Here is an 18,457-nt window from a genome sequence, read left to right as displayed (position 1 = left end):
GCAATACTTTATCTGGTTTCAGTTTATACACATTTACAGATACCCTTTGTGCACAATAATACGCACACTGTTGTCCAGTTCAGTTCACTTGACAGGGCACTGTAAGCAACTGCAGCATCATCACGCCCGCGACTCTTTCCTTGACTCGGATTTTTAAAAAAGTGAGTTCCTCCAGATCTCAGATGCTCAGGATTCCGGAAAACAATCCTTTGGGTTTGCTGGAATAAGCTGGCTCAGATCACTTGACAGAAGATTGCCTGCCCCTCGAGTGAGGAAAGCGTCTCATCTTGCCTGAGAACCATCGCCATCAACCTCATGCTTGCTTACCGTCGTTCTCTGCGTTCTCTTCTCACACCCCTCAGCAGAGTCACCACGAATCACCAGAATATTCGAGCTTCTTCAACGGCTCTCGACAGAATGTCTGCCCCTTATGCTCCCCAGGACGTTCAAGCCGTAGCGAACGTGGTGCGTGCTTTGGACAGTGCCCGAAAGGACAAGAAACGCGGCGGATTCGCAATCAAAAAGACAACGTTCGATGTTAAAGGATCAGCGGATGGCATCCAAGTCGACTCCTGGCGCTTGCAGGACTGGGATTACAAGCGACGTGATTTGCCCACATATGCGCGCGGCCTCTTCACTACCAGGACACGACGAAACGAGCCAGAAATCGCCGTGAGAGGCTACGACAAGTTCTTCAATGTTAACGAGGTTCATGAGACCAAGTGGGAGAACATCTTCACACGGACCCAAGGCCCCTACGAGCTGACACTCAAGGAGAACGGCTGCATCATTTTCATTGCCGGATTGGAAGACGACACATTGATTGTGTGCAGCAAGCACTCGACTGGTGACCGAGATGACATCCAAGTCAGCCATGCTAGCGCCGGAGAGAAGCGCCTAGAACAACAACTGGCTGCCGTTGGCAAGACGAAAGCAGATCTTGCACGAGAGCTCCGCAAGAGGAACGTGACTGCCGTAGCGGAGCTTTGTGATGACCAATTCGAGGAGCACATCTTAGCATACGGTCCAGATAAGGCTGGGCTATATCTCCATGGTATTAACCTCAACCTACCCGAGTTCGCTACCTACCCCAGCCGTTTCGTTCAAGAGTTTGCCGATGAGTGGGCGTTTCGTAAAACGGGTCTTATCACAATGGACGACATCCACCAAGTCAAGGCTTTCCTCGAAGAAGTAGCTGAAACTGGAGCACACGATGGTCGCGATGTCGAGGGTTTTGTTATACGTTGCAAGATGTCCCACGACCCTTCTACACATCCATATCGCGACTGGTTTTTCAAGTACAAGTTTGAGGAGCCATACCTGATGTACCGCCAGTGGAGAGAGTGTACTAAGGCCTTGATTGCTGGAAAACAGCCAAAGTTCAAGAAACACACCAAAATCACCGAGGAGTATCTGCTTTACGCCCGAAGACGACTTGCCGCAGACCCAAAGCTGGGAAAGGAGTACAACAATAACCACGGGATCATCGCTCTCCGCGATGACTTCTTGAAATTCAAGAACATTAACGGTGCAGATGCAGCTAATATGGGAGAGCTGGATCCTCTTGTAATGACAGAGGTCACTCGTGATGTTATTCTGTGCCCTATTGCCACCATTGGCTGTGGCAAGACAACCCTCGCTATGGGACTCTCGCACCTTTTCGGTTGGGGTCATGTTCAAAACGACAATATCTCTGGCAAGGGCCGGCCTCCACGCTTCACAAAGATGGTGTTGGACGAACTCAAAGACCATCCTGCCGTGATTGCAGACCGAAACAACGCACAGAGACACGAACGGAAGCAGATCATTACGGATGTGAAGCTTCAGCATTCTTCTGCCAAGCTTGTCTGCATGAACTTCAAGCATGATGAAGAGTCAATCGATGAGATTCGGCGAATTACCCAGGAAAGAATTATTGCCAGGGGTGATAACCACCAGACTATCCATGCAGCAAGCGATAAAGAGAAGTTCATTGGTGTAATGGAGGGCTTTATCAACCGATATGAAGCTTGCAATCCGCACTCTCGACCCGACGATGGGTTCGATGCTGTGATCGACCTTGATCCTACAGCTAGCAGCCGACAGAATCTCGAAACTCTTGTTACACAACTCCACAAGTTGTTTCCAAATCTTGTCAAAGAGATTCCCTCTGCTGCAGCATTTGACGCTGCGATGGATTACGCCCTCGGCTACAAACCAGATTTCAGGCACGATATACCTGACAGGGGCAAAAAAAGTTACCCGCAGCAGCAAAAACCTAAAGTTCAGAAGCCAAGAAAGATGGAATACATGGCTGTGGGCATTTCGACCCAGGAGGTCAACAATGCTCTTGAGCAAGCTTTCAAAGCCACCCCACCTACAACTTCGCGGCTTTATACACAACTCAAACAAACACGACGCATACAGCCAAAATTCCATGTCACTTTGCTGCACAAGGCCGGCAGTAAGGAGCACCCTGAGCTCTGGCAGAGATACGCTGCGCTGCAGAAAGAAGCAGAGGCTGCTGGCGACCCTGAAGGGAAAGTTGGCGAATGCGATGTCATGCTCGAACGAGTAAGCTGGCCCAAAACCCATGAGCTCTACAGTAACTGACCGTAAATAGGCTGTGTTTGATGACAGGATCATGGCTATCGTGGTTCGCTTAGCAGACCAAAATGACCAATGGCAGTGTGTAAACCGCGTTGCTCACATAACGGTCGGAACTCGAGATGATTCTGTAAAGCCTAAAGAAAGCAATGACCTACTGGGAAGGTGGCTGGAAGTGGGTAGTTCCTTAGAAACCAAGATTGGAGAGGTTGTATTCGAGGAGAGGCCTACGCTCAAGGGTACGGTGGCACCTGTACTTAGCAAGTTTTAGAGGAGTGAGATGCAAGGGTTGAGTATGCAGTGATAGATTTTCAAGGAGCACTAGCATGATTTGAGAATATGGACTCCACGGAGTCCATCCTCACGGGTTCAAAATATATTTTGAGAGACCTAAATAAGATACTTCATTTTTGTCTCCCCATGACTGAAAGTAAGCTCAAATACGTTAAGCGACTTTGAAGTGTTGGAAAGACGGTCTTCAAGAACTGGATGAATCAGCTGAATTTCAAGACGGAAGAGCCGAGGCTGAAGGCACTTGGTTTTCTAGAACAATTCAAGTCTGCCAGAAGGGGCGTGAGCATATCTATTAACGTGATACGACAGAGGGTTGGCTTCTAGCATGAGGTAGGTAATTCGATTGCCAGTCCTGAGCTGCGAAGGGGTATTGTGAATACGACTAAATGGACAAAACTCAAAAAAACAATACAATACAAGCAGCGCGTGCAACTCAATTATGCGTTACTCATCATCAAGGAATCGACTAGCGAGGGCACCGAAGAATGGCACCTCGAATCTAAGAAGTCTATTAATAACGAGATCGGGATGGACTGGGGGGTTCCGCGTACCTGTCGAGTATCTCTGCATCTTTGTAAGCTCGTAGAGTGAGAACAGCGATTAAGGCAATATCACAAAGGAAAAAAAGCCAGCTCAGGAACGTTGACCATGAAAATATAAGATGGAAGACCATAATGGCTGTGAATAGCAATGCAGATTGCCAAGCATGAAACCTAATACGAGTGTCAGAAAACGAACATACATTGGTGAAAGTTTCGAAAACGGCCATAAAGATGCAATCGTACCTCACATAGTCACTATTCCGCTCCAAGATCAGCAGTATAATCGCACCCAGTGGTGGAAATGCGACATATGCTAGACAGGCTTCGTAATCCAGGCGCATTCCTAAGCTTGTGTCGAACTCGCTGACTTCGGCAGCAGGATAGGTACCAGGCATTGTGCTTGGTCCACCGAAAGCGCGGTTATCAGGACTAATGGCCGCCCAGCCAGCTGACTGGCCATCAAAACCGCTCCATCCTCTTTGTGGCTGTGGGTGCTGAAGCGGTGGAGGAGAGGCGACGGGTGAAAACGATCGTCTGGCATCGTATGATGGTCGAGGCGAGGCATAGTCGGGAGAGGTCACACGTGAGTGCTCCGGGGGAGATGATTGATAAGGAGCGAAGTCCATATTGTGTGTGTTGAATTATGTTGCTGATTCGATGTAGACGGTTCGGTAGGTGAATTGAATGACGATAGAACAGTAAACAGGTCGCAATCGAGCTCCAGTAACTACCCGTCGCCTTGTTTTCCCTTTATTTCACAGCTTTATGATACCTTAGAGGAAAGTGGTGATCTTGACGTGTTGTTGTAAAGTGGTTTGCGACTTTTGAGTTGATCGAGAGGCGGGGCGGTGATAGTAGGTCAAGGTTGTTCTTGGTAAGGTTGGAGTTAGCTCTCGCATACCTAGAGTACCTGCATATAATAATAGTAGCTTTCAGCCACACATTACGGATAAAGCCACAGTTATTGTTAACAAGGCCCCGACAAGGGTAGAGTATCAGCTGGAACGATTCTGCCTTTTGTCCAAAGCAGCAGAGTATTTACCAACGTTTGCTTCTGTAACCAATGGACAACGTGCCATAGAATATGGTTTTGCCGGAAGAACTCTCGATCTAGCCAGCTTTGACATTGCAACGATCCAATATGCTGTTCGTACATCTACACATACATGGCCTTTATAAGGCGTCTCATTTGTACATCGTATCTCAAAACCTCCCGAGCTCTATGTTCATTCGCTATCCTTTTTGTCGCCCTTGGTCTCGTCTTCTAGCTGGCCCTTTCTGCCCTCCAGAGCCAACCACAAGCTTCGGCTTCCGCCCTCCAGGGTACTGGTGATGCCCAATCCGACGCCTTGGAGCATGGCCACCAACTGGCCTCTCAAGCCTTCCAGGCCGCCCTCAATACCGCCAACCCAGTTGATACCAGATTGATCAAAGATCTTGCCTTCAACGCGGCCACCGACAAGTAGTAACTTGGCAAGACCACTTTGGCAGATGGGATCGTGAAAACCAGGGTTCTTCTTCCTCGAAGGAGCCGGGAATTTACCCGGAACAGGTGCCAGAACACTCAATGCTGCAGCGAGATGGGCCGGAGAGACGGCAGGGAGAACCAATGCAGCCAAAGGGCCAACCATTACTGGCTCGATCTGGGCGTAGCTGGAGTCCTCGGGTACTTCGGCATTCCTGATGGTTTCATAGGCAGCTTCGGAAAGATCATGCACAACAGGGCCCCGCACCGTCCTCGTTGTCTTCTCCGACGCAGCAGCAGCTTCAGGGTCGTAGAACTCAACAAGCTTGAGTGCCACGCGCAGCATGTTGGTTCGCACCACCTGTAATTGGACTAATGGGGTGATATCGACAGGTTCAGCACCAGGAATCGCATTGGGCTTGGGAACTGTGGAAAGAGCCTTCTTCAGCTCTCGCCGCACTGCAGCCCACTCTACGGCCGTCAAATTGCTATGTTGAAAGAATAAGATCAAGGGAGTCGTTCGGAGGAGTGATGTGTAGGTCCGGATCAACTGGCTCTTTCTCGTCTCAACAGGTCGGGCGCTGGGAGGTTTGGAAATGGGAGCGTGGTCGATTGGCTTTCGAACCTCGGTAACCGCAGCCGAATAGTTTGGCGACGTCGAAATACTGCGAAGAGTCGTTGTCCATGGCCCGTGTGAGAGGTGTGATTCTCTGCGCAATTGACGCAGACAGGGCGACGCAGCCCGTGATATTCGTGAAGCCATACTTTCTAGCTATGGGGCATGTCAGAACAGAGTATCAACCATTCAAGAGTTAATGCTGTACATACATGAAATTGTCTTCCTGGCTCCGTAGCCAGATCAAAAATTCCACAAACACTCACAGCCGCTACATGCCAATTGCAAGAGAGTTTCGATCCGTGCTTGGCCCGTGCACCGGATCAACCCACCGCCGATCCCCGGCACTGCAAGGCCACTGGAGCCAATGCCGGGCTGTTGCTGGCAGGCCAGGCTGATTACGCGCGACCTGACTGCCTACCTGACAGCTTGATCTTTGGTGTCTGTCGTTGGAGCATCCATAGCTTTTGACTTTTGCATTCAATTCACAGCTGCCCGCCACCCACAACGACCTTGCGTTTACCTCCATCACCCCTAATACGAGCTTGTAGCTATATCAACGCATTCAGATCAGATTCAATCCACGTCATTTCCCACCATGTCGACTCTCGAGGAGCTCGATGATCTCGACCGCCGAGACAAGGAGGAGAAGAAGAGAGATGGTGACGACAAGAAAGAGAAGAAGCCTACTGATGGCGACGCCGACATGCAAGATGCAGAGGAAGAGGAGGACGACATCCTTGACGAAGAGATCCTGGGGCTGAGCACACAAGACATTCAAACCCGCAAACGATTGCTAGAGAATGATTCTCGCATCATGAAGAGTGAGTTCTCGCGGTTATCACACGAGAAGGCTGCCATGGGTGAGAAGATCAAGGAGAACCAGGACAAGATTGCCAACAACAGGTTTGTTTCCGGTGAGCCATGGAAATGTGGATGTCATCGCTAACTTGGTTTATAGACAACTCCCTTACCTGGTCGGCAACGTCGTTGAGCTGCTTGACCTGGACCCTACGGCCGAATCATCAGAAGAGGGTGCCAACATTGACCTGGATGCCACTCGAGTTGGAAAATCAGCCGTTATCAAGACGTCTACGCGACAAACAATCTTCCTCCCTTTGATTGGCCTGGTTGACGCCGATAACTTAAAGCCTGGCGACCTTATTGGTGTCAACAAGGATTCGTATCTTATTCTCGATACGCTCCCGGCCGAGTACGACAGCCGTGTCAAGGCTATGGAGGTGGATGAGAAGCCCACAGAACAGTACACTGATGTTGGTGGACTGGATAAGCAGATTGAAGAGTTGGTGGAAGCAATCGTATGGCCCATGAAGGAGGCTGAGCGTTTCAAGAAGATTGGCATCAAGGCCCCAAAAGGTAACATTGGAGGAGAAGTCGTGAAAGCCAATCGTATATACTAACTCTGCTTAGGTGCACTGATGTACGGCCCCCCAGGTACAGGCAAGACTTTACTAGCACGAGCCTGCGCAGCACAGACGGACGCTACGTTCTTGAAGCTGGCAGGTCCTCAACTGGTTCAGATGTTCATTGGTGATGGCGCCAAGCTCGTACGGGACTGCTTTGCGCTGGCTAAAGAAAAGGCTCCTGCGATTATTTTCATCGACGAATTGGATGCGGTTGGTACCAAGCGCTTCGACAGCGAGAAGAGTGGCGACCGTGAAGTTCAGCGAACCATGTTGGAGCTACTGAACCAGCTTGACGGTTTCGCCTCTGATGACCGAATCAAGGTGTTGGCTGCAACAAACCGAGTCGATGTTCTTGATCCTGCGCTTCTCCGATCTGGCCGACTCGATCGCAAGATTGAATTCCCCCTGCCAAATGAGGAGGCCCGCGCTCAGATCTTGAAGATTCATTCCCGCAAGATGAAGGTTGACCCCGGTGTCAATTGGGGTGAGTTGGCCCGAAGCACGGATGAGTTTGGAGGTGCTATGTTGAAGGCTGTTTGTGTGGAGGCTGGTATGATTGCTTTGCGATCAGGCAAGAACAAGATTGGCCACGAGCATTATGTTGATGCCATTGCTGAGGTGCAGGCCAAGAAGAAGGATGTAAGTGATGAAAACTTGGAGTCGTGCCATGCAATTTGCTTGCTAACTAAACTGAACAGACTGTCAACTTCTACGCTTAATTGTGATGATGTTAGATATTGCGGACTGGGTTACTGGTCAAACGAGCCGGGGCATTGGGGATTAGACGCGGCAAAGGCGAACATAGATCAATGTAACACTATCTCGACATACCGCCGTCTCTCATGGGGCCTTGACTTTTGAATGGTGAATTGACTCGACTCGGGAGTCTAAAAGTCGGCATTGACGCCTTGGAATCGTAGATGTCAACGTCTTTAATGTAGATGCCTTTACTACCTATGGAGTTTTAGGTACTATTTGAGCAGGTTGTTTTATGTTGATATACCTAGAATTATAATTATATGAGATCAACAGTAAGGGACAGGGTTTCAAGACTCCAGACCCAGTCATTCAACGATTCCAAGGTAGTCATTTCTATAACACCCAGCCAAGTCGTAGTCTCCAGGCAAAGATCATTATGTCAGCAACAATTTGACAATTACCTGAAGACCTGCTGATGCAGCTGGAAACAAATATGCCCTTCTCAGGCATCTATTTATTGATCTGTGTGACCTAGACTAGCAGTATTTGATATGAATGGATCTGGCCGGAAGGTAACCCCACCGGAGCATTTGTTCCATTCGAGAATCGAGATCGACCTCTAGGAGTGCGGTTCGATTAAACATGGATGAGAAACAAGCATGTGCTTCACAGAAAGGACATTTTCAGCCCAGCTAGGGCAGTTTCTGGCAGCGGAATGTACCGATATGCACCGGCTGGACTTAGTCATCTGGCGTCTTACCTGTTCGAGCCTGGAGCTTGTGCGGGGCGGGTCATGCAAAGTACGTCATGGTGGCGCCTGGGGAGGGCACTCATCCAAGGCTTGTTTGTGCAAAATCACATCGCGATGATGAACGATAGGCAATGATGATGCTGATGGTGACGCTGCTGCCCCTTTGTTGACGAGTGATGAAGTATTGTGATACAGACTCTTGTGGAACTGTTTTGGTGCAACTGCCTCTCACAATTCAGGCTTTGGTTAGCTGTTGCGTAAGTATTCTGTACCTCTCTGTTACTCAGTGTAAACTGCCAAATTCCAGCCACCCATGACAACGGCACAGTGACGTGATAGATTTCCCTTCCCGTGGCTTGCTCTCCTACCTGCAATGTGTCTTTTCTTTTCACACCCTCATCTCGCTTCAGTTGCGTAACTCTTCCATTCTCATTCCTCTTCCAATTCTTTACCTTCTAATTCCCCCGAGGTGATTCCTATCATCACACTCTTCTGCGACCTAACTCCTGTCATTTCTTCGCGACTTGGCATTGTCTACACAAGGAACAAGATTCGTACCAACATTTCCATCTCTCTGAAGCAGAAGCAGCAGCCAAAATGAGATTTTTGAACGCCGTCTTGGCCACGGTAGCCATCAGCGGTGTCACCGCCAGCACATGGTTCCCTGGCTCAAAGCCTGGTAAGCTTACCACCGCCCTTCCTCCTGGTCCGCCGCGTGGTCTAACAAAAGTCAGTTTACAACAAGTGGCACGAGACCGAGCTGGAGCGCTGGCTCTCAGATCACGATGTCCCCTACCCAACACCTGCCGACCGCAAGGATCTCGAGTCCTTGATTGAGAAGAACTGGGAGAATCACGTTGTTACTCCTTACAACAGCTGGGACACCAACCAACTCAGTTCTTACTTGCAATCAAAGGGTAAGGAGGCCAAGAACGAGGCCGCTGCCTCAAAGGATAGCCTTTTGTCCCAGGTAAAGGCCAACTGGTATGAGACTGAGGGCAACGCCCAATCTGCCTGGCTCAACGTCAAGGATTGGATTCTCGACACTTGGACTGAGAGCCAGTTGAAGGCATTTGCCGACAAACATGGAATTCCTGGTAAGTCCATTTGCTGTTCTGGCCATGATGGTTTTGATTTGCTAGAGAACTAATTACTCATCACAGTCCCCCAACCCCGCCACCGTGATACGCTTCTCCAGAAGGCTCGCTCTAGCTACGAGACCGTTGCCAAGAAGGCCAACCAGGCTTCATCGTACCCCGGTAACTGGCTCTACGAAACATGGTCCGAGTCTGATCTCAAGGAATGGCTTGACACCCATGGATTCCCCGCCCCTCAGCCCATGACACGCGATAAGCTCATTGCCTCCGTTCGACGCAACTCTCGTCTTGCCTACCTCAAGGCTCAGGATCAGGCCGCTAGTGCCACCGCCAGCGCTCAGGGCGCATACGCCACTCTCACTGACATGATCATTGATGCCTGGAGCGAGTCCCAGCTCAAGGAGTTCTGCGACAAGAACGGTATTGCTGTTCCTCAGGGCACCAAGGCCAACGAACTCCGCGCCCTCGTCCGCAAGCATCGAGCCGATATCCTCGGTGATAACATTTCTGCCAGCGCTGCATCCGCTTACGGTGCTGCCACCTCTAATGCCCAGAACCAGTACGCCAAAGCCACCGACAGCGCTTCTTTGGCTGCTCAGGATGCTTTCAACCAGGCTGTTGGAACCTGGTCCGATAGCCGTCTCAAGTCTTATCTCGACGCTCGTGGCGTCCCTGTTCCCCAGGGCTCCAAGAAGAATGAGCTCGAGGCTCTCGTCCGCAAGAACGCCCACGTTGCCTACCACGGTGGAAACGCCTGGACCTTTGATGACTTCAGCTACGACAACTTGAAGAAGTACCTTCAGCGCAACGGAGATGCTGCTGCCAAGCAGGTAGCCGAGAAGAAGGATGCCACTCGCGATGAGCTCTATGATGCTGCTCAGTCCGCCTACTCTTCCGCTTCTTCGGCCGGAGGATCTACCTGGGCTTCAGCCACTAGCTACCTTACTTCGGCCACTAACTCTGCCAAGCAGTCTGCCTTCGATGAGTGGACCGAGACTGATCTCAAGGCCTACCTCGATAGCTATGGTGTGCCAGTGCCACAAGGATCTAAGCTCGAGGATCTGAAGGCTGAAGCACGAAAGCAATCCACGTACTTTAGGTACGGCACCAGCTCCCCGACTGGAACTTTCTTCGCTAAGCTCGGAGAAACTGCCCGCGATACCTACAACTGGGTTGCCAACCAGCTTCAGCTTGGTGGCCAGGCTGCGAAGCAGAAGGCTGCGGAGGCCGAGGCTGATGCTAAGGCAAAGATCCGTGAGGAGCTGTAATGCGCTGAAGACACCCGAAACATTTGAGTTCAGTGCTCAGATGGTTGAAGATCCTTGTGGTCTTGGAACATGCGATATCAGTGCGGCAGGTTGCCATTGATGAAAAGGCGAGAAGACAAGGTCAAAGCTGGCTATATTTTAGCCATAACGAGGATGCAGACTATGGTACTTTAGGTCGTTTGCTTTAGCAGCTAGTTATGTTTTACGAATCCTATTTTGTTAATCACATGAGAATGATTGTCAATTAGTGTGAATGTCGATAATTGAGTCTTGAATGCAACGCGTCCAGTAAAATATATGATGCTGGCTACGAGGGTGCGTCGAAATTGCGTGGCCACCTGTAGCTGACGCTTTGCTGCCCTTATCAACAATGCACGTCAAATATGCAGTGTGAAGTAGATTGGAATATTTTTTAAGTCCTTGACGGGATCTAGAAACAAGATCACAAAGCAGAATATATTGACGCAAAAGTATGAATAAAAATATGATGTAATTCTGTTTTCTGTTTCCTAACGCCATCGCTGGAAGAAAATCCACGGCGACCAAAATTAAGTTCTCGTCCCCCCTTATGGTACGGGTAGAACCATTCACCACACCATCATCATGCCCAGAGCCTGCAGGTTCCATCTGCACCAGCACTGAGACACCATGGGTGCTTAGGGTGCCAGTCCACGTCAAGGACACCCAGCTTGTTGATTACTTTATGGCCCTTGAGCATCTTGACAGGTACAATAGTCGCGTTCTCCATAAGATCGCTCACAACCTTGCCGTGGAAGATCTGTAATGTTCCGTCATCACTGGCATCAGCGAAGAGAGGCAGGCTGCGGTGGAATTTGACAGCCCGGATTGCTTCGGGGTGGAATCGCATCGTCTTGTAAGGGCGAGACGACAGATCAAGATCATGCCACAGCAGTCTCCTGTCGTATGAGCCAACAATAAGGTTATCTCCACCAGGGTGAATATCAAATGAAGAGATCCATCGGGCACCAGGTTGAACAACCTTGACGAGTTCCTGGCGCTGGAGATCGTAGCACCTGATCATGCGCTGAGTAGCAACAAAGAACAGTGGCCTTGAAGGATGGAACTGAGCCGTCTGGGCAAGACCAGGCAGCTTTCGGAAAGGGATTTGACTGAGATGCTTGGAGAGCGTATGGATGGCAACTGAGCTCCTTTGTCCGGTTGGTGAGACAGTGGAGATGAACTCACCTCGCCTATGCCAGCTGATGACCTTGATTGTTGACCTGACAGTAGCCATGAGGAGTACACCAGCAGCTTCCAGCTTGCCTCCAGGTCGTGACCACTTGGCAGGAGGTTCTTTCTTCACACCATTAACTGCACTGGGCTGTGCGCCATTAGTAGCGTAGCCGAAGCCAGCGTCGAGAACATCGCGACTGGCCTTCTCAACAGCGTCACTGGCTACCGAGGGAATCATAAAAAAAAGATCCTCTCCAGCGGCAGCAGCCAGAATAAAGGTCTCCTTATTGGGCCGCCATCGCACAATGTTGACTGGCTCCTCGCTGCTAAGCTTTGCCATCCATTCTTGGTGACCGTTGAGAGCCCAAACACGGACTGTGCCGTCATCGCCACCTGAAGCCACGAACTCACCATCTGGACTGAACGATACAGAACGGACTCGACCATCGTGGCCACGGAAGATGGTCTGGTTGAGGGTGGGGAAAGGCTTGAGGTCTTCTGGTCGAGGAAGCTTGGGCAGAAGAGAATTGGGGTCGATGTTGAGCCTGTTCTTCCTGATTCGTGGCGCGAGGTAAAGATCCAGACAGCGATCGAAGCGTTCCTTGACGAACTCGCCATAACCAGGAACCTTGCGCAGCGAGTCGAATTTGGCAGGCAAGTACTCCTTTTCTCTCTCCTCGGGATCTTGGTTCTTCCAGGCTTCCTTTTCCTCCTCGGTCGGCAAGTACTCGGGTGGTGGGTTGTAGCTAAGGTCGTATCCAGGAGGAGCGAGCTTGGGAGCTGGGATGTTCATAACATGGGGGTCTTGAGGCTCTTCATTTGCCCATACATCGTAGTAAGACTCTTCCTTCTCTTCCTCTTCTCGTTGTCGCTCCTCGGGAGGCTTGTATGGTAGGATGCGTCCCTCCTTGATGGCTCGGACAAGCTTGGCAACACGCTTGGCTTCATGCTTTGAGGGAACAAATCGCCGCTTCGGTTCTGGCGCAGCGCTCAGAGGCATCTTTTCCTCAATACTTGTGAAGTATGGTACCATATCCTGCGATAGTTAGCGGTGTCGAGCAATGGAATTGAAGTGAAGGACATACAGGGTAAGGATCGTAATCCTCGTTGGGAACCTCGTTCATTTGTAGTCGTTTAAGAAGTTCAAGCTGGTCCTGAGTCAAATCCAAAGGTTTTCCAGTTTCAGGATCTGTCAAGCCAGTCCAACCCTTGGGAATCTCAATACTGTCGAGGAGAGCATCCAGAGCCTCCCCAGTGGCTGGGCGCATAATCTTCTTGCCATTGATATCGTATCCGATGTGAGGATAGGAGTCGTAGAAAGAGAGGGGAATGTTGCCAATTGTGTTGGTTGGGCCTTGGGCATCTGAATCGTCGCTGTCATAGACAGGATCAACCTCAGCGTACTCGTAGCGCTCCCCGCCGTTGGCATCCTTGACGACGCGATAGTTTGGTTCCGAATTATCAATGTCGAGTGGGGGAGGAGCCGTGAAGCTGTCGTCTACGTCGGAGGAGGCGTCTTCGCTGTACGCATCATCGTCCTCGTCATCATCATCTTCGTCGTGCTCATTCGTGTCCTGGCCGTCGAGTCCATCCTCAAGATCGCTTTCCTCAAAGTCAGATCCATCTTCGCTCTGTGACAAAACTCCGTCCAATTCCACGCCGGCGAGCTCGTCATCAACGGGAGCAGGTTCCGCGAGAACCTTTCGCTTGCGTGATGCCAATGTTGGTGCCATTGGATCTATCCAGTTGATCAAGAGGAATTTTGCAGAAGATTAGCGGGTTGAATGGTAGGGAAGCCAAAGCGATTATTTTTTTTTTTTTGCGACAGATAAGATAAGACTAGAAGGAGAATAAGCTAAGCTGGCTGGGGAAAGGTGGAGCCAACGATGGAAAAGTGGAGATCATCAGGGTAGGTACTCACTCTATGACTTTACCAAGAACAACCTTGGACTTCATGTTAATGATAATGATAATCATCCTGCCCTTCTTAGCCTTAGGCTGTATATACTGATATATTAGACGTTATATAAAAGACTCATATGTGATTGATGAATCACTGTTCAATACTCCCAAGTTGCTTCTTGACGCTGGATGAGAGCACTAGAAACTACTTCATTCAAGTCGGCCCTTGTATTGAAGATGAAGAAAACTTTAGGCTTCTGCATAGAAAAGTGTGTACATGAACTTCAATAGTTTGAGTGTCACCCCTGGAAGATTGGAGAAGCTCGTCCTCAGCGTGGTCGTTCTCGTGCCGCTGCGATTAGTTGGAAGCTAGAGAAGCTCATGACAGTTTGAAATTGGCCGACTAGAATAATTGGAACACAGATAGGAGAACGATTAAATCTTCGCCTCCTAGAATTCAAGGCCGAGCGAGATAATATTAATCTTGTTGATTGCAGAAGTGCCATCTCGACTATAGCATCAAGGCTTGGTGTCTTGATCCAGCTGCCAGGAACAACAGCTTGTCTGACGCCACAATGGACTCGATTCAGACCCTTGCATGCCTCGCTTGATAAATATTGATTCCACCAACGTTCAGTGGCTTTCAGGGCTAACAATCCCGATGAATGGATATGTACTACGTAGTAATTACTTTCCTCCGATGCTAACTCTTTTTCATTAAAGTGCCGAGATGCCTGAATCTGGTCTGAAGGCTGATAACTTGCCCTATATCGGAAGGGCAACATGATGCATAAACAATCCTTTCCTCCTCTGACAGTACTTATGCAAGACGAGGTTATGTCTTGAAATAAGCCATATTCTTACCTCTAAACAAATGATATTGGCATATCGTCTCTTTCATATGCATTTCCTCCATGCTTTGCCCATTGAAGTTGCATGGAAAAAGGCGTCGGGCATTCCGAACCACACGACCAACGGTGAATATATCAGCCAAGGTTGTAAATCTCTTTCATGATCCGGTTTACATACAGTGGAGGCTAGACTATTCCGACAACCATTCTCCGACTCCTTCTCTGTCCTATACTGTTTGTTGGTGGCTGAACCTATTAGCCAAGTTGGGAATAATATGAAGTTAGACTGAGTTTGGTAAAACCAACAACGGGAACAACGAGACACTAGCACGGAACAACAAATTTCGGAGGCCATCGATTATCTAGCAATGCTCTCCAAAGGTTCAAGGGTTGTCTCAGGGTTGTATTTAGAGAAGCAGGTTGAAAAGCAAAGATGATAAGGACAAGCTCTTCACTGTTCATGGTCATACCACTAGCATTTATGAGAATTCAAGTTCGATATGCCCTGCTATCTGAAATTAGCCACATATCAATGACCCGAGCTTCTGGAATCTTACCAAGCACAGAAGAATCAGTCTGTCAATTTCATCTTGTGGCTTACAAGAACCAGCTGAGCTTTCCCACTCTTATTCCAGTTGCGGAACCGGAGCGTTTCGTCCATATTGAATAATATGTTCCCAAGGCTTGGACCCCGATCTACAAGCATACGAATATGGTTTGGTTCCTGTATTGATACTTCACAATAGAAACCGTTATAGACCACACTCGTGGCTGTTGGTCTATCGCCTATCAAATGCCAGACAAGCCTGATCGTGGCTCTCATATCTGCCCATGACAAGAAATGTCTACAATGTGGTTTAGGCCTCTATCGATGATGTACAAAAGGCTTGCCCCAATATTTCGGTTATAACCACCAACGCCAGTTGGTGGTTCAGTGAACCAACAGCACGTTCCGACTCTTGGCAGTGGTTCTGGGCCTTCTCCTACAAGACTGACAGCTTGACCAGCATCCGAAATCCAAAAGAAAGGTGCACTATGTTGATGTATGAATGAGATGCCTGGGGCCTGACAAGGCGGCTCCCTATAATGATGGCAGTGATTTCATACCTCGCCCAATATGCGCCTTCGTCCTACTTGTGTGTCACTGATAGCAATAGTGCTGTTCTTTACTCTTGTCAATGCCATGGCACCCGTAGTCGATGTATCATACAGCAAATACAGGAGCAAAGGCCTTGGACACGGTGTTACTCACTGGCTCGGAATGCGTTACGCTGCACCTCCTTTGGGTGATCTCAAATTCATGCCTCCCTAAGACCCAGTCAGGAGTCGTCAGACAAAGAACGCAAATAAAGGGAGTAATTCCATTTCGATGAAGTTTGCACCTACTGGATACTGAGCCATCTTCAGTTTAGGCTCAAATATGTTTCCCAGAGCGCAAAAACTCGATTCATTGGAAACTCACAGTCTGAAGATTGCCTGTTCCTCAATGTGGTTGCGCCGTCAAACGCTTCCAGGCACGCCAAACTTCCCGTCTTCGTCTACATTCAAGGCCCTTGAGTGGGTGCAGAAGTACACCTCAAGGTCTGGAGGCAACCCAAAACATGTCGTCCTCGGGGGTAGCTCCTTTGGGGGTGCGAGCGTGGCTTTTCATCTAGTAGCATGCGAACCAAGACTATCGCCGAAATCATAGCCGCCAATATCCTGGAGGCACACGGCTCCCAATCTGCATGTGGGGTCCTGTTATCGATGGAGACTTCGTACAAGATGCCCTAAGGAACTCGTTCGTCCAAGGAAAGTTCGTCAAGGTCCCTTCTATCATCGGTGCCACAACCAACGAGGGTCGAGCATTTGCACCAGCTGCATCCTCGCAAACAGAAGTCGAGGACTTTTTTCAAGGCCGAGTTTCCGCTCCTTAAGTCACCTCATATGACTCAGATCACGGCCTTATATCCAGGCTTAGCGGATACATGTTCGAAGGCTGGTTGTCTCAATCTCCCGCTGGATGCCAAAGAAAACCTGGAACTACTCGTATAACGTCGAGGATCCAGGTTTCATGACTCAGGGAGAGGTGTAGCTCATTATGACGAGGCTCATGCAATATGGGGGCCCGGGAATGGAGGCTCTGGGGCACCCCGGAGCTACTTCCTAGGTGGGATTAATGGTAACGCAGTCAACGTTATCCAAGGGTATTGAATAAGCGTTATTCGCTCTTATAACCCAAGCAAATACAGGCTTGCCAATACAGCGATGTAGGGAGTGTATTTAAAAGCCTTAAGGCGCAGACTTATGTTTAATATACGGGGTAGTATAATAGTTAGGATTTTAATAATTCTTAATATTATACCTTATATAATCTATTAATAATAAACTAATATAACTTAGTTTATTTATAATTAAAGTATTTTTTTATTAATATTATATAAGGCTATTAAGCTTTTTAACATTTTTATAAAGGCTTAAATAATAAGACCTTAATAATAGGCTATTATTATTTAAAAGTTAAAATACTAATTTAATAATATATAAAATAAAGCTAAAGGCCTTAAAGTAAGATAATAAAATAAGGTATTTATTTTTAATATAATTTAAAAGTCAAAATGCCAGTCTAGCAACGCGTAAAGTGAAGCCAAAGGCCTTAAAGCAAGATAACAAAATAAGGTGTTTGTTTTTAACACAACACAATATAAGGCGTCATATACTACGCCAAAAAACACAATAACCTTAATGTTAAGTCTCAGCAGATTTTTAATATAATATAATATCCTAAGTATTATCTAATTATATTTATCCTTAACTTATATTCCTCTTATTATATTATCTTATAACCTAATTTAATTTATTATTAACCTACTAAGCTAGCCTTAGTCTGCTAATATTTATAGTTTTTCCCTAAATATTAAAACCTTTTTTTCTTAATTTACCTTTTTTTTTCTTTTCCCTCTTACTTCCCTTTCTTTACCTTATAATAGCCCTTAATTCTTATAATAAAATATTTATATTATTAATTTAATTAACTTAATTATATATTTTATATAATAATTAGTTTTTAATTATAAATAAACTAAGCTATACTAGGTTTATTATTAGTAGATTATATAAGGTATATAAGTAAGCTTATTAAAGTATTATATCTCTTAATAATAAACTTAATATATATTAGGCTTAATTAATATAAAGAAGTTTTATTAATAGCTAATAAGCTAAAGTCTATAAAAATGTAAATATTTTATATTTTATATACTTAAGGTAATTATAGTTAATTAGTAAGGTTATTAAGTAATTAATAGTAATCTAAATAGATTAGTTAATAATTATAATAAATTAGCTCTAATTATAAATTCTTAGTGCTAATTATCCTTAGTAGGAAGTATAATAATTAGTAAAAAATATAAGGTATATATAATAAATTATTAGGGTTATAATGTAATCTCTCCCCTCCCTTAGGCCTTATCCTTAAGGCCTAGCTAATATATTTTCTATTAGTTAATCCTAGTAAATTTAATCTTAATCTTATAATCCCCTTAAGATATTTAATTATATATCTAAGGCTACAAAGACTTTTACTAAAAACTATAATTCTCTTTATATTCTTATTATAGTATTTAGGAATCCTATTATGCCTTATTTTAAGTATATTTATTAGAAAATAAAAAATTCCTATATTCTGAATCTTATAAAGTTAAACTAATATAATCCTTATATTAAATTTAGAATATCCTATAATAGTTATAGTCTTTCTATAATAGTAGGTATATTTTTATTTAT

General features: G+C 47.1%; 6 protein-coding genes across 6 annotated transcripts; 3 read left to right on the top strand and 3 right to left on the bottom strand.

Moving 5' to 3' along the window:
• The first annotated feature begins 404 nt into the window (after positions 1–404).
• Positions 405–2,966, top strand: FOBCDRAFT_293503 (tRNA ligase). The gene is made up of 2 exons (XM_031184526.3): positions 405–2,553; positions 2,603–2,966. Exons 1-2 carry the CDS (start codon positions 418–420, stop codon positions 2,855–2,857), a joined length of 2,391 nt encoding a protein of 796 aa, XP_031040168.3. The 5' UTR covers positions 405–417; the 3' UTR covers positions 2,858–2,966.
• A 172-nt stretch (positions 2,967–3,138) lies between these two features.
• Positions 3,139–4,295, bottom strand: FOBCDRAFT_36782 (uncharacterized protein). Its single transcript, XM_031184525.3, has 3 exons — positions 3,666–4,295; positions 3,432–3,593; positions 3,139–3,379 (listed from the first exon to the last, which is right to left on the bottom strand). Exons 1-3 carry the CDS (start codon positions 4,046–4,048, stop codon positions 3,325–3,327), a joined length of 600 nt encoding a protein of 199 aa, XP_031040167.1. The 5' UTR covers positions 4,049–4,295; the 3' UTR covers positions 3,139–3,324.
• Positions 4,296–4,353: 58 nt separating this feature from the next.
• FOBCDRAFT_223908 (uncharacterized protein) lies at positions 4,354–5,852 on the bottom strand. The gene is made up of 2 exons (XM_031184524.3): positions 5,716–5,852; positions 4,354–5,659 (listed from the first exon to the last, which is right to left on the bottom strand). Exon 2 carries the CDS (start codon positions 5,648–5,650, stop codon positions 4,649–4,651), a length of 1,002 nt encoding a protein of 333 aa, XP_031040166.2. The 5' UTR covers positions 5,651–5,659; positions 5,716–5,852; the 3' UTR covers positions 4,354–4,648.
• FOBCDRAFT_250628 (uncharacterized protein) lies at positions 5,850–10,973 on the top strand. Its single transcript, XM_031184522.3, has 8 exons — positions 5,850–6,409; positions 6,465–6,880; positions 6,935–7,569; positions 7,967–8,067; positions 8,302–8,429; positions 8,931–9,059; positions 9,115–9,477; positions 9,544–10,973. Exons 1-8 carry the CDS (start codon positions 6,102–6,104, stop codon positions 10,743–10,745), a joined length of 3,282 nt encoding a protein of 1,093 aa, XP_031040164.3. The 5' UTR covers positions 5,850–6,101; the 3' UTR covers positions 10,746–10,973.
• Positions 10,974–11,130: 157 nt separating this feature from the next.
• FOBCDRAFT_183327 (NUC169 domain-containing protein) lies at positions 11,131–13,725 on the bottom strand. Its single transcript, XM_031184521.3, has 2 exons — positions 13,025–13,725; positions 11,131–12,975 (listed from the first exon to the last, which is right to left on the bottom strand). The coding sequence occupies exons 1-2, from the start codon at positions 13,670–13,672 to the stop codon at positions 11,347–11,349; spliced, it is 2,277 nt and encodes a 758-aa protein (XP_031040163.2). The 5' UTR covers positions 13,673–13,725; the 3' UTR covers positions 11,131–11,346.
• Positions 13,726–16,112: 2,387 nt separating this feature from the next.
• FOBCDRAFT_319694 (uncharacterized protein) lies at positions 16,113–16,862 on the top strand (the record flags this gene model as incomplete). Its single annotated transcript, XM_059612033.1, has 2 exons — positions 16,113–16,308; positions 16,364–16,862. 2 exons carry the CDS (start codon positions 16,113–16,115, stop codon positions 16,606–16,608), a joined length of 441 nt encoding a protein of 146 aa, XP_059464942.1. The 3' UTR covers positions 16,609–16,862.
• Positions 16,863–18,457: the final 1,595 nt, after the last annotated feature.

Source organism: Fusarium oxysporum, chromosome V, assembly GCF_013085055.1.
Source record: "Fusarium oxysporum Fo47 chromosome V, complete sequence".
NCBI classification, from domain to species: domain Eukaryota; kingdom Fungi; phylum Ascomycota; class Sordariomycetes; order Hypocreales; family Nectriaceae; genus Fusarium; species Fusarium oxysporum.
This window is presented reverse-complemented; position numbering and strand designations above follow the sequence as displayed.

What these genes read in the sequence shown, in the direction of transcription:
- FOBCDRAFT_293503 (XM_031184526.3), top strand. Translation starts at nt 418, where the DNA reads ATGTCTGCCCCTTATGCTCCCCAGGACGTTCAAGCCGTAGCGAACGTG. An exon ending in GCGATGTCATGCTCGAACGA is followed by an intron (nt 2,554 to 2,602) that starts GTAAGCTGGCCC and finishes GACCGTAAATAG; the next exon opens with GCTGTGTTTGATGACAGGAT.
- FOBCDRAFT_36782 (XM_031184525.3), bottom strand. Translation starts at nt 4,048, where the DNA reads ATGGACTTCGCTCCTTATCAATCATCTCCCCCGGAGCACTCACGTGTG. An exon ending in CGGAATAGTGACTATGTGAG is followed by an intron (nt 3,594 to 3,665) that starts GTACGATTGCAT and finishes CACTCGTATTAG; the next exon opens with GTTTCATGCTTGGCAATCTG. An exon ending in GATGCAGAGATACTCGACAG is followed by an intron (nt 3,380 to 3,431) that starts GTACGCGGAACC and finishes TAGACTTCTTAG; the next exon opens with ATTCGAGGTGCCATTCTTCG.
- FOBCDRAFT_223908 (XM_031184524.3), bottom strand. Translation starts at nt 5,650, where the DNA reads ATGGCTTCACGAATATCACGGGCTGCGTCGCCCTGTCTGCGTCAATTG.
- FOBCDRAFT_250628 (XM_031184522.3), top strand. Translation starts at nt 6,102, where the DNA reads ATGTCGACTCTCGAGGAGCTCGATGATCTCGACCGCCGAGACAAGGAG. An exon ending in GACAAGATTGCCAACAACAG is followed by an intron (nt 6,410 to 6,464) that starts GTTTGTTTCCGG and finishes CTTGGTTTATAG; the next exon opens with ACAACTCCCTTACCTGGTCG. An exon ending in TGCGGGGCGGGTCATGCAAA is followed by an intron (nt 8,430 to 8,930) that starts GTACGTCATGGT and finishes ACAAGGAACAAG; the next exon opens with ATTCGTACCAACATTTCCAT.
- FOBCDRAFT_183327 (XM_031184521.3), bottom strand. Translation starts at nt 13,672, where the DNA reads ATGGCACCAACATTGGCATCACGCAAGCGAAAGGTTCTCGCGGAACCT. An exon ending in AGGATTACGATCCTTACCCT is followed by an intron (nt 12,976 to 13,024) that starts GTATGTCCTTCA and finishes TAACTATCGCAG; the next exon opens with GATATGGTACCATACTTCAC.